The 12711-nt window shown below is 37.2% G+C and overlaps 1 protein-coding gene across 7 annotated transcripts in view; it reads left to right on the top strand.

Moving 5' to 3' along the window:
- The window catches only part of SH3KBP1 (SH3 domain containing kinase binding protein 1), a 463133-nt gene that overhangs the window by 389209 nt on the left and 61213 nt on the right, over window positions 1-12711 (top strand). For all 7 annotated transcript variants that reach the window (XM_043996852.1, XM_043996855.1, XM_043996854.1 and 4 more), the window contains 3 exons: window positions 625-676; window positions 4387-4467; window positions 7249-7408. In XM_043996852.1, the coding sequence (XP_043852787.1) occupies window positions 625-676; window positions 4387-4467; window positions 7249-7408 (293 nt within the window). The remainder of the gene's footprint in view (window positions 1-624; window positions 677-4386; window positions 4468-7248; window positions 7409-12711) is intronic.

Here is a 12711-nt window from a genome sequence, read left to right on the forward strand (position 1 = left end):
AAACAAATAACAGCTGATGTGGAAAAATCCATTTCATCTTATCAAGGGTGGCAGGGGGTAGAGCTGCTGGGTCGGATGAGCCTCCCAAATGGGATAACAGCTGTAGAGTGGCAAGAGACAGAGGGATGGAAATTTAACACCCACCCTACCCCCAAACCCTCACCCCCACACACCAGCATTTCTTTAGCATTTCCTTTGGAGAAAGCCCATAGTTAGAAGAAGCAAATTTCAGCTCCAGGGGTACCTAGGAATCTTTTCAAATGGTTCTGTTATTCACCTGATTAAATCTTAATTGCAAATTCTATTTTGGTGGCGTGTGCTTTGTGCCTTTTGGTTTCATGCCATTTTTGCTGAGCCTGGCTTTTTCAGAAGACTGCTACAAATTTAGAAATGGGGAAATGGTATTGCATTTGTCAATTGGAGTTTTGTTTTACAGACTGAATTTATTTTAGTGCTTGTATGAGGTGCCAAAGACTCACATCCCGAGAGAGTGGATTGCTCAATTTTTTTGTGGCTCTTTGGTATTGTCCAAACTGTAGAAAAAGAACGATGTTTGTAGTTCTTAAAGGAGTGAATGGGTTTGCCAACAGCTTTATGTTTTGTGGTTTTTGATTTATTTTTCAGAGACCTAAGAAACCACCTCCTCCATCAGCTCCTGTCATCAAACAAGGGGCAGGTAATGTGCCTTTCAATTTTATTAACAATTTTATTTACAAATTATTTGCCCGTTTCTTTGCCAAAATGAAAGTATGCCAAATATGGAATGGGAATAAACATTTATGTAAAACATACTTAAAATGCCAGGTCCTTTTACAAATATTATCTCATTTAATCCTCACAATAACCATATAAAGGTTGGTGCTGTTTTTTTCTCCATTTTACAACTGAGGAGACTGAGGCAAGCAGAAGTTAAGCCACTTGCTGGTAAGTGTGTGAGGTCAGATTTGAACTCAAGTCTTCCCAATTCCAGCACTTAGTATGGTGTCAGGCGCATAGTAGGCACTTAATGTATGTTTATTGATTGATTGACCCCTGGTCTAACACTACATCCACCAGGCCTCTAGCTGCCATGCTTTCTAAATAGCCTTGGAATAAGTCACAGTTTGAACTGAATTTGACAACATGAGCAACTGTAATTTGGAAAGGCTCCAGATTCAAGTAATGGTAAAAAAAATAATAATAATAAATAAATAACACTTATTTCTGGTAGGTATATGTTTAACTTCTGGAGCAAAATGTCTATCAACAGCCCCCCCCCCCCGTGAAAAGCAATGAAGGTTACCATCCTAATAATAACAACACAAGGTGAAATTTGCATTGCTTTTTAATGTTTGCAAAGTAATTACATTTATACTTGACCTGCACAACACCTTTTGTTAAGTAATTGTTATAGTTATTATCAGAAAGAGAAACAGGCCCAGAGCGACTGAACGATTTGTCCATGGTTGCCCAGTAAAGAAGTGCGAGAGTCAGAGTTTGAGCCCAGGTCTCTTTGGACCCAAAAGTCCAAACATTCTTTTCATAATACCAAGCTGCCAAGAAAAGTGTTCAATGTGGGACAAATCACTTTACCTTGCTATCTGTGAAGTGAGAGGGTTGGGCTACATTATCTCCAAGGTCCCTTCCTGCTCTGATATTATTGTGTTCCCTCATCTTCTCCCTGTCTTTTCACACAATGTGAGTTAGTTTAGCTAATAATTCTGCCCCACATGTGAGAGAGAAGCTCATCATGTATGGGGGGGGGGTATTTTGTTCAAACTTGTGATTTCATTGGTGGAGCCACTTCCATTGAGAAAACTCCGTAACTGAATGTAGATCATCTATCTCTTCTATAAATTCTAGTCTTAGATTATTACCTGGGGCACTGAGAGATTAAGTGATTTCCCCTAATACTCATCAAAACCTATCTTTTTTTTTTTCCCAAACCCATCTTCTTGACTGCCTACACTATACCATGATGCCTCCCTGCTGATTTTAAATCCCTCTCTCTACTTATTTTAGAAGTTCCTTTGTATTTTTTTGTTTCTTTCTTTCTCTCTCTCCCCCCCCTTAGATTTTTCTAGTAGTAGTGGCTTAGTTGCCTAGACCAGACCCTAATATGTCAGTGTAGATTAGGATTTGGTGGGGAGGGATATTGTCAAAACCAATACTAGAGGCTTGGATGTCATCTCAGTGTGATTGGCTAAAGATGCTGTCATTTTGATACACAGTAAATTCTCATGCATAGAAATGATGCTGTATATTTGACCCAATAGAATTCATTTTTACCACAAAAAAGAACCTGTGAGGAATACTTAGGTTTTGAATGGTTAAATTCTGCTTGCTACAAATAAAGCTAAAGGCTGATATTTGCAGGGGAGAAAAAAAGGAACTCTGAGTTTGTTTTCCCCAGAATTTTCAGTTTGAAGTGTTCAGTCACTCACTGATTATTCTGTTTGTCGTACATTAAGAGGTAATTTAAAGCCATTCTTTAGAGGACATAGGACTACAATATAGCATGATACCGGAAGACTTTCTGACTTAATCCAAACCCTCTTTCCATTTCCTTGGTCACAGCTGATAATTAAAAAGATTAAATCCTGAAATGTGGTGCTAATTAGATCTACTTTGTCGCCATCATTGTTGGCATGGAGCAGTTTAACTTTGCCACCTAGTGGCTATTGTATTGTAAATAGTTTATTGGGCTAAAATGATGCCAGTCCATTTGATTTTTTTTTTCTAAAGACAGGCAGAGGACATAACAAGGATGGGGGAGACAGAGAGGAGAAAGGAGAGAAAGAGGAATGGTGGAGGAAAGGAGGAAGGCAGAGAGAAGGGAGATAATGAATATACAGGGGAGACTGTGCAGCATGATTGGGAGTCTAAAATATTCTTAAATTTTTAGTTTAGGCTTAGATTACCACTGTGATCTTTCCCTTAGTATCTTCTTCCCTCAATATTTTTGCTGAGCTCTTTATTTTTATTCATGACCAGGAATAAGATACTGTCTTCTTCAGGTTATTGGGGAAAATAAATTCTGTGCTATCAGGCAGATTTTTAGGGTCTGGGTAGAAGAGAGGGATAGTTGTTACCTTACTGTCGTGATTACCTCCCTTAGAAATATATAGATGGATTTTTATTGCTCATATGAGGTGTTGTTTATTATTCTCAGGCTGCATTATCCATATTTTAAAGATGAGGAAACTGAGTCTTAAGCAGGCAAAATGGCTTGCCTTTTAAGTTCACATGACAAGGAAGCGGTAGAACTAAGACTTAAATCCAGGTCTTTGGACCCCAAGTCTAGTATCCTTTCCATACCTCCAAGGGCATTTAAATGAAGGGGGCTAAATGAAGATTTTTAAAAAAAAAAAATTTCAATTTGATGTAAAGGAAGGAGTATTGTGTTTGGAGCCGCAGTATCAAAATTAAAAGCTACCCTCTGCTACTAGCAACCTATGTGGGGGCAGCTAGGTGGCGCAGTGGATAGAGCACTGGTCCTGGATTCAGGAGTACCTGAGTTCAAATCCAGCCTCAGACACTTGACACTTACTGGCTGTGTGACCCTGGGCAAGTCACTTAACCCCAATTACCTCACAAAAAAACCCAAAACAAAACAACAACAACAACAACAACAACAAAAACCAACTTATGTGACTTTGGGCAAGTCCTTTTCCCTCCCTTGGCTTTTGTTCGTTGATCTGTAAAGTGAGATGATTGGACTAGATGCCCCCTAATGTTTCTCTTAGCTCCAAATACCATGACCTTTTCCCCTCCACCCTCCATCTCCCTCAAAAAAAAATCTTCGGGAGTACATAAACCCTACTAGTGTTTTACTCCCCTTGGATAATTGGTCTATCAGAGGAAGTAGAGACACGTAAATAAATCAGCAAGTTTCATTAAAAGAAAAGGTGTAGGCAGCAGTTATAGTCTACTTATATAAGGGTTGAATGCACTAATTGCTGTATTTCGAAAACTTAATACTTGAGAACTAGTAATTCAAGCCAGGATTACTTATGGGAGAATTCTCCATATTGTGTGAATATTTTCTGACTTAAAAATGAAATTTAACTCCCTATGAATTTTCTGTTTAGAAATATAGCATGGTATCAAAGTACTCCATCATCTATATACACACACACATACACAGATATATATATATATGATCTGTCAGGGTTAAATATCAGAAAGTATTTGTAGTTTGATTAGTTCTGTTAATCAAGGGTACACAGAATTCTTAAGAGGGAAAATGACCCCAAAGTCATTTTTATATGGCTCAGATTCTCTAGGTCATTGATAACTTCCTGTTGGACTATGTAGACTAGGCCATGATTAGCAACTAATGAACTTAAAATACTGGTATACCAATAACAGATCATGGTGTTAGTACTAATATTTTTTTTTCAATAGGTACAACAGAACGAAAGCATGAAATTAAAAAGATACCTCCCGAGAGACCAGAAACTCTTCCAAACAGAACAGAAGAAAAAGGTATGGAATTAATTCTCTACTGGCCTTTCTTAGAGTGGTAGAGAAAGGCAAAGATTGGTTACTGACCTGTTCAGAGATATTTGGTTAGTTTCCTTTTCCTTGGTAATGTGTTGATTCCTCTAATTGAACTCCTTGAGATCAAGGATGGCCCTTTTCCTTTTTATAAATCCCCAATACTAGCACACAGTAGGTTCTTAATAAATGTTTATAATTGACAGATTAACTTTTTTAGAAATCATGTCTTGGTAAATAAAAGAGGATTATGTAATTGATCTTTAAGCATGAACTTCTTAGGAACAAAGAGCTCTCTGGTAGAGCTTTAGTTATTTCTAGATGATAAGCTTCTTGAAGGCAAGGAACCCTGTTTTATACTACTTGGCGTCTCCCACAATGCTTAGGTCTGTTGCTTTTGTATAACACATGTTCAGGAATGTTGAATGGATTGTAAAAGCTCAGCTGATTAGACACTAATGCTAGTGAGGCAAAATCACTTGTTCAGGTCCCATATGTTCCACTTCTACTTGAGGATAAATTTGTATAGCATTACTTTTCTTAATTAAACTTTATTTTTCAATGGGTAAACACTTATTTTTCTCTTCTCAACTCCTTCCAGTGGAAAAAGAAGAGAAACACAAAACTCATGGAACAAATAATAGCTTTGCTTTTCAAAGGACTCCCATACACACATTGCCTCACTTGTACCTCATAATAACCCCATGAACAGGTAGGGCAGGTGCTGTTGTCACCATTTTGTAGTTGAGGAGGCTGAGGCTCCAAGAGGTGAATTCAAGGGGATTTCACTTTTTAAAATGGACATGAGGGGCAGCTAGGTGGTGCAGTGGATAAAGCACCAGTCCTGGATTCAGGAGGACCTGAGTTCAAATCCAGCCTCAGACACTTGACACTTACTAGCTGAGTGACCCTGAGCAAGTCACTTAACCCTCATTGTCCCACAAAAAAAAGGACATGTGTATACATTATATTTGTATATACTATATTATTGTACTGTTATGCTTTATATAATTGTATATTGTAATTCTATACTAGATATGTAGTATAAAATAATAAATAATATTTACCATATATAACATATAATTATTATATTATAATAACATATGTGTAACTTATAAGACAGCATGTGAGAGAGCCAGAATTATCAATCACTCTTGTGAAACTTCAACTTAGTGCCTCATGTTAGTTTTTACATTAAATGTTATTTAAATTAAACATTAGTATTAAATATTATCTACCTGCTAAAGGTTTTATAGAAAAAATAAAATCTCCACAAAATTTTACATGGCTCATCCCACTAGAAATAACTTGAAAAAACAGCTATGCTAAAAAAAATCAAATCAGTCAATATTTATGCAATCCTTACTCTTTGCAGGTCACTGTTCTGAGTGCTCTGCCTTGGAAAAAGAACAAGCTATGTATCCCACATAATTAATCCATGAAACAATGACTTTGCTGTCTGGTTACAACGAATTCTGTACAACAAATAATCCTACACAATAGATGCTTCCTCTGTTCTAGGATAGTGTGTCAACCATTGTTAAGGAAATAACTTGATAGAATAAACAAAACAGATGGTAAAATGCCCAAATCACCTGCCAGATTGGGTCTGTGTATATACACACACACACACACACACACACACACACACACACCACACACACACCTGAACATGAATGAAGCATCTTTCCTTCTCATAAACTCAAAATCTTTTTTTTTTCCATTTTCCATTAAACTACCAATAAGCACCATCTATGTTTCTTCTCCCAATTCTGTAGATAGCTGGATGGCACAATCACAGTGACTAGAGCTGTAAGCCTAGAGTCAGGAAGGCCCTGGCATCAAATCTCACCTCACAACACTTAGTAGCTCTGTTACTCCAGCCAAGTCATTTAATCTCCATCAGCTTCAGTTTTTTCAGCTGTAAAATGTGGGCAATCATAGCATCTACCTCCCAGGATAATTGTGAGAATAAAATTAGATATTTGTAAAGGGCTTAACAATATGCCTTGCACGTAGTAGGTGCTATATAAATGCTAGCTAATTATTATGATCCTCATATATAATTTAATCATGTAATATGATTCTAGAGTAACGAGATGATGATGATGATGAAGGATGTGCTTTTGCCCATTTACCACTCTATGGAATTCGTTATAATGAACTTAATAATAGAGAAAAGTTCCCTTTGGTACAGGGGGTCTTAACCTATGGCCCATGAACTTTAAACTATATATATATATATATATATATATATATATATATATATATATATTTGTGAGGCAATTGGGGTTAAGTGACTTGCCCAAGGTCACACAGCTAGCAAGTGTTACGTGTCTGAGGCCGGATTTGAACTCAGGTACTCCTGACTTCAGGGTCGGTGCTTTATCCACTGCGCCACTTAGCCGCCCCAACAATATATATTTTTGATAACTATTTCAATGCAATTGGTTTCTTTTGTAATCTTATATATGTCCTTTTACGAATTTGAGAATATTCTGAGAAGGGGTCCATAGGCTTTACCAGATTGACCAAAGGGATCTATGACACAGAAAATGTCAAAAACCCTTGCTGGAGTGTCTTTGGGCCTAGGAAAGACAATAAAAAGTAAATGATGCTTATCTAATTCCTTATCTTGGCTCCTTGAACATAAGCAGTCCTTTGTTTGCCTAGTTCTTGTGTCAAGGAAAAAAAGTCCTGTTAAGTGCTTAAGAAGTACCCTTCCTAACAGAGATGTTTTCTTTATGAATTTTTGAAAATGATTTAAAGAAAGACCAGAGAGAGAGCAAAAACTGGATTTGCAGAAGCCTTCTGTTCCTGCCATCCCTCCAAAGAAACCTCGACCACCCAAGACAAATTCTCTCAGCAGACCTGGTGCATTGCCTCCGAGAAGACCGGAAAGACCAGTGGTGCCTGTGACACATAGCAGGTATTCAGACTGTTTCTCTAAATGGGGTCTGGCTTTTTGATTATCACCCTCAGTACTGCAGAACTTAGAGTGAACCATCTCTTTGTCACAGGGTGTCAGAGGAGGTGCAGAAGAAAATAAGCTTTCTCCCTCTCTGTGTCTCCCTCTTTCCCCCACCCCTTCCACTTAAGATATCACTGGGGAATTGCACATGAGGAAATTCCTTCTGCCAGTGAAAAGCTGCAATTCTTTTGTACCCTATGGTCTTAGAGAGTTGGCTGGCATGCTGAAATATTAAGCAATTGGCCCCTGGGGTCTTACAACCTGTATGTATACAGGTAAGACTCAACCCAGTTCTTCAGAACTCTTAAGACTGGCTCTACTCTGTGTTTTGTGTATATCATAGTAGGTTAAATTTTTTGTTTTGTTTTTTAAAAAATTTTCTGGACCCATATATGATTTTATTGATATTGAAAACTCCCAGTGAAAGACTTCTTCCACTACCACAGATTGTTGTCTGCTTCTAGTTTGAGAGAACTGCTTCTATCATTCAAAGATACTTATTTCCTTAGAGTGGGGCATAGCTTCTTCTATTGAAGATCACAGCCCCTCCCTCCTTGGTAGATGGTGTTCTTGAATGGCTGTAGGTTTGACCTTGTGACCATACTTCTGGTGATGAACCTGTACACACTTACCTGGGCCAGTCCTCAGATGACAGGCAGATACAATGTCGATCACTGGCTGATCAGTATAGTGTTACAAATAGCAGAGTCATAAAGAAGCAACTAAGTAGTTCCAATAGAATTTTGTGACCTTATGTTAAAGATTAGTTATTTTTAGAATATTTTAACACAAAATGATCTTAGTTGGGGCAGCTGTACGCAATGTATGTCTTTATATGCAATAGAGAAGGAGGGAAGCAATATGGAGTAGTGGAAAGAACTCGAGATTAGGGGCAAAGGCATTGAGTCCAAATCCCAGCTCTGCCATTTATTACCTCTGGGACCTTGGGGAAGTCATTACTCTCATCTGGGTCTCAATTTGTACATCTGTAAAATGAGAGGTGTGGATCTAGATCAGGGCTTGGAGAGCCCTACAGCTAGAAGGTCAAATCCAGTCCATCTCTGAGAACTAAGGATGGCTTTTACATTTCTGAATACATTTTTTTTTCTATTTTAAATATTTTTAAAAATACATTTTAAAACCTGGAAATATTTAGATGAACTGATGTATAGTGAAGTGAACAGAACCAGGAGAATGTTGTGCACAGTGACATTAGTATGGTTTGGCAAAGAATTGTGAATGACTTAACTATTCTCAGCAATACAATGATTCAAGATAATTTCAAAGGACTAATGATGAAACTGTACTATCCACCTCCAAAGAAAGAACTGATATTAATTGAACACAGATTAGAGCATGCTATTTTTCACTTTCTTTCAAGTTTTCTTACACCCAATGACTAATATGATAATGTTTTATATAACTGCACATGTATAACCTATATATGATTGCTTACCACCTCAGGAGGGAGAGGGGAGGAAAGGAGGGAGGAATAGATTTTAGAACTCAAAACTTTAAATAAAAATGTTTATTTAAAAATATATTTTAAATACATTTAAAATTTTTACGTTTTAAAATACATTTTAAATTTTGTTTTAAATATATTTTATAAAATTTTAAACTTTATTTCAAAATTTTAAAAATCCATTGTATAGCTCATTGGCTATACAAAAGTAGGTCTTGGGCTAATTGGGCCTTAGTTCACCAACTCCTGGTCTAGATGGGTTTCACTAGTGTTCCCCTCAGCTCTAAACTTATAATCTTATGATCCTTTATATGTATACATACACATGGAGTTTCTGACTAATCAGTTGTCCTTTTTTCCTCCTCTTCAACCTAGCTTCATGTCAAGTTATGATATGTTTAAGTTAACATAAAGCAGAACAGACATTCCCTCCCTTTAAGTTGAAAAATACATGCAAAACTTTGCAGACCCATCCAAATAAATCAAAATCTTTGTCACAACATTTTAGTCCTTTTGACACTTCCAAGTAATAAGTTTGGTCAAGAAAAATTCACTGAAGGCCATACAAATATATACAAAATTTTAGAGCATCGATAGTTTGTTGGTGTTGAAAGTGTTTTTAAGTAGACTTTGTGTATGTGAATGAGTGGATGAGCCTGAGTAGACACATCCCTGGACCCTACATGAGAGTTCAGTCTCCAAATTTCTGTCCTATGGGGACCAAGAACATAGTTACTAGTCAACTTGGCTAAACCTATGTGAACAGTACCTACTTTAACTGATTCTGTTTCTTTTGTTTTGACACAACAGCCAGTCTTCCACAAACCCTCCTAAAAAGTACCTTCTCCGGAAACAAACAAAACTGCTTAATTACATGATTATATCTGGTAGAAGAAGCCATTTGACACTTTGGAGTTTAGAGGTGTTATATAAATCAATCAATAAGGCATTTATTAATCAATAGAGGAAGATTGTATATGTCAGTATTGATTGTGTGGTAACAACATGGCGCATTACATCTGACATGAGTTTGCTTGTTTGCTTGCTTTTTAGCATTGTCTTTATGTTGTTATACTCATTGTCTGTATTGTCCTTTTTGCCTCTGCTTTCTCAGTGCACCATCACTTTATGTGTATCTTTCAGTATTTCTCTGAATTTTCATATTCATGATTTATTTTGGCACAGTAATACTCTATTACATTTATATGCCATGATTCAACCATTCCTTAATCATTGAAGCCATACTTTATTTCAAGTTTTTGTGTTGTAAATAATATCATTATAAATATTTTTATACATAAACACCTAGACTTTCACCACCTCCTTTGCAGTATAAATACTGTAGTAGGCCAGAGGACATGAATTTCAGAAGTAAACTTTCTTGCCTAATTCCATTGTGTGTGTGTGTGTGTGTGTGTGTGTGTGTGTGTGTGTGTGTGTGAATAGGTTAATCCACTAGTAGGAAACCTCTGGGCCCGTCTTCCCAGAGTCTTTTAATTATTGAACTTTATTATTTTTTTACAATCTTTGCTATTTTGATAGGTATGAGGTGATAGTTGTTTTAATTTTTCTTTGATTATTAATATCAAATGAAACAAGTTTCTCAGATTGTTTTTGATAATTTTTCATTTCTTCTTTTGCAAACCATTCTGGACATTTCAATAATTCAGGAAAATTTTTTAAAATGTAAGGCTCTAAGCTAAGTTCTACAGATAGAAAGACAAAAAATGCAATATTCTCTACCTTCAAAGAGTATTCATGCTATTGTTTTCCATTTAATTTTCAAGGAATTATATAGAAGATAGTTTTATAAATATACATATACATATATGTTATATTTATATATATGGAAACACTATTTTGTATAATAAGAAACTTCAAACAATACCTGGAAGCAACAAATGTCATCACTTATAGAATAATAATATGATTATATATATATATATATCAATAATATATTATTGTATATATAGTAATAATATTATATGATTTTATATATGTTTTATACATATATAATCATATCATATTATTACTCTATAAGTGATGACATTGTTTCTGGGTATTGTCTGAAGTTTCTTATTATACAGAATAGTGTTTCTATTTTTTAAAAACTTGGGTGAACGTGACAGGAATTTCCACAAAATCCTACTCTAAAGCCTTCTGGTGGCATGGAGGTAATGCGACCATGAGTTCCTGAAGACCATGACTATAAAATGTAAAAGCTTTTATTTTTTGTTTTTGTTTTGTTTTGGTTTGTTTGCTTGTTTGTTTTTCCAGGGCAATGAGGGTTAAGTGACTTGCCCAGGGTCACACAGCTAGTGTCACGTGTCTGAGGCCGGATTTGAACTCAAGTCCTCCTGAATCCAGGGCCAGTGCTTTATCCACTGTGCCACCTAGCTGACCCCTAGAATGTAAATTCTTGCAGATTCTCCCATGCTGAAAAGAGTTTTGAGTATAGCCACTCCAATGGATCAGATCTTTTTTCTGAAAAACAATCTAGCTAAGTATGGAGAGGTACCTCCCTAATGGTTTGACCACTTGATAAATATTTTTGGCCATGGCAACGTATGAAACAAAGAAAATAAATGGCCTTCACTCCTCTGTAGCGCCATGTTTCCGTTGTAATGATGGAGGCAGAATGAAGGAAAAGACTCCAGAGGGTATTAAGAATTACACCAGGGGGCAGCTAGGTGGCGCAGTGGATAAAGCACCAGCCCTGGATTCAGGAGCACCTAAGTTCAAATCCAGCCTCAGACACTTGACACTTACTAGCTGTGTAACACTGGGCAAGTCACTTAACCCCCATTGCCCACCAAAAAAAAAAAAAAAGAATTACACCATTTATATCCTGTCAATGCATTTTAACATGAATGTTGGTATTCAAATGTGAGATCATTGTCACGTAGCCAGAGATGGACTTACTACTTGAGGAGCTGTCAGTCCCATTGATCTTGACATTCTTGCTAAAATGGGCTGTATTTAAGGCTGGACCTGATTCAGGCCTGTCTCGTGCTTTAGGTCTGGGATTGGAACAACATGAAATACTCATAGGCCATCTAACAAGTGAAGTCAAGTCCACAAGCACCAATTTAGTTCTTAGTATGGGCCAGGTACTGGTAGAATAAAGAAAATTGAAGATAGTCCCTGCTCTCAGGAAGCTCACAATCTAATGGGAGAACCAATGTGCTAAAACTCTGCACAAACAAGATAAATTGGAGGTAGTCTTAGAGGAAAAGCATTAAGATGTTTCAGGTTTGTTTGGGGGGGGGGCGGGGTGATGAGGGTTAAGTGACTTGCCCAGGGTCACACAGCTAGTAAGTGTCAAGTGTCTGATGTCGGATCTGAACTCAGGTCCTCCTGAATCCAGGGCTGGTGCTTTATGTACTATGCCACCTAGATGCCCCCAGCATTAAGATGAACAATTAGGAAAGGCTGCTTGCAGAAGGTGAGACTTTAACTGACATTTGAAGGAAGCCAAGAAGTGGAGATGAGGGGGGAGAGAGTTCTAGGTATAGGAGACAGCCAATCAAAATACATGGAGTCGGAATATGAAGTATCTTGTTCAGGGGATGTCAAGGAAGCTAGGGGGCTTGATTAGCCTTAATATGGAAAGGATAACTCAGCAATGATATACCATTGATCCAGATAGAGGGCCACCCTTGTCTCTTTACAGACACGTGTCTGGTCAGCAGGATGTATCAGCTAAGGTGACTAGCATGGATGAAAGATGTCTGCCATGCCTGAAGGGCACTGGCTCCTTGTAGTCTAGGCTTTTACGTTCTAGGTGACCAGCAAA

The sequence above is a fragment of the Dromiciops gliroides genome, chromosome 3, assembly GCF_019393635.1.
Source record: "Dromiciops gliroides isolate mDroGli1 chromosome 3, mDroGli1.pri, whole genome shotgun sequence".
Taxonomy (NCBI): Eukaryota; Metazoa; Chordata; class Mammalia; order Microbiotheria; family Microbiotheriidae; genus Dromiciops; species Dromiciops gliroides.